At 43.9% G+C, this 1,599-nt stretch overlaps 1 protein-coding gene across 1 annotated transcript; it reads left to right on the top strand.

The window, feature by feature from the left end:
- Positions 1–305: 305 nt before the first annotated feature.
- On the top strand, positions 306–1,235 carry LOC114093732 (olfactory receptor 4B1-like). Its single transcript, XM_027936626.2, has one exon. It carries the CDS (start codon positions 306–308, stop codon positions 1,233–1,235), a length of 930 nt encoding a protein of 309 aa, XP_027792427.2.
- The last annotated feature ends 364 nt before the right edge of the window (positions 1,236–1,599 follow it).

Here is a 1,599-nt window from a genome sequence, read left to right as displayed (position 1 = left end):
CTGGACTTGAAGTCAGAGATATTGGTTTTGAGTCTCAGAATTCAAAACTTTCTTTGTGATCTTGGTAAACTAATCACTTCTCTGAACTTTCCTTTTCTAATAGCAAAAATTAAATAAAAACAATATAAAATTTTAGATTGCTAATATTTAATGCTGAACATGTCTATTGGATCAGCAGATGTTTTCATATTAGCTGTTTTAGCTCTCCAAAATGGTTTCAATGAGGTGGGTTTATGTTATGATCATTGTTTGCTTTATTGTAGATCTCCTGTTATACCGTGTTAGCACACCTGAATGGAGTCTACATGGCCTGTGCAAATAACGTGACTGAGTTAATCATCACTGGACTTTTCCGGGATCCAGAGGTGCAGAGAGTGTGCTTTGTGTTGTTTCTCCCCGTGTACCTGGCCACTGTGGTGGGCAATGGCCTCATTGTTGCGACGGTCAGTGTCAGTAAGAGTCTGCGCTCCCCCATGTACTTCTTCCTTGGCTACCTGTCCCTGGTGGAGATCTGTTACTCCTCTACTGTGGTCCCTAAATTCATCACTGACTTACTTGCCAAGGTCAAAACCATCTCCCTGAAGGGCTGTCTGGCCCAGATCTTCTTCTTCCACTTCTTTGGGGTCACTGAGATCCTCCTGCTTGTGGTGATGGCTTATGACCGCTACGTGGCCATCTGCAAGCCTCTTCATTACATGAACATTATGAGTCGTCAACTGTGTCACATGCTGGTGGCTGGTTCCTGGCTGGGGGGCTTCATTCACTCCATAATTCAGGTTCTCATCACCATTCCACTGCCCTTCTGTGGTCCCAATGTGATGGACCACTATTTCTGTGACCTCCGTCCCTTATTCAAGCTAGCCTGCAAGGACACCTTTGTGGAGGGGGTGACTGTATTGGCCAATAGTGGATTAATTGCCCTGTGCTCTTTCCTCATTTTGGTGTCCTCCTACATCGTCATCCTGTTCACCCTGAGGAACCGCTCTGCAGAGGGGAGGTGCAAAGCCCTATCCACCTGCGCCTCTCACATCACAGTGGTTATCTTGTTTTTTGGACCTGCCATCTTCCTCTATATGCGGCCCTCGTCCACCTTCACTGGGGACAAACTGGTGGCTGTGTTCTACACGGTCATCACCCCCATGCTGAACCCCATCATCTACACACTCAGAAACACAGAGGTGAAAATCGCCATGAGGAAGCTGTGGGCCAGAAGGGAGAACTCAGGGATGGAATGAAAAGAAAACTGAAGGATGGAGATAGGGTTAAAAAAAAAGCATTTTCTTGTTGAAATGGATTTTGCCTTTTGTCAGATATTTAATAATGGCTGGAATCAATGTAAAGACCTCATCGGCTGCTGCTATGAATTTTCTTAACAAAAAGTCTCCCTGGAATCCAAGGTGTTCCATTGAATCTTATGACATTTGGTTGGCTCCATGATTTCCAATGATATCTTGGTTTTGGTAATATGAAGACTCAAATCAAGTGCAACCACAAAGAATACATTTAAAAAACACATTTGTAGTTTTCACTGACACCTAGTTATTGTACACAATTATGGGCTACAGGGTGAGATCTCAACAAATGAATATATGGTGTAAT

Source organism: Marmota flaviventris, chromosome 9, assembly GCF_047511675.1.
Source record: "Marmota flaviventris isolate mMarFla1 chromosome 9, mMarFla1.hap1, whole genome shotgun sequence".
NCBI classification, from domain to species: domain Eukaryota; kingdom Metazoa; phylum Chordata; class Mammalia; order Rodentia; family Sciuridae; genus Marmota; species Marmota flaviventris.
This window is presented reverse-complemented; position numbering and strand designations above follow the sequence as displayed.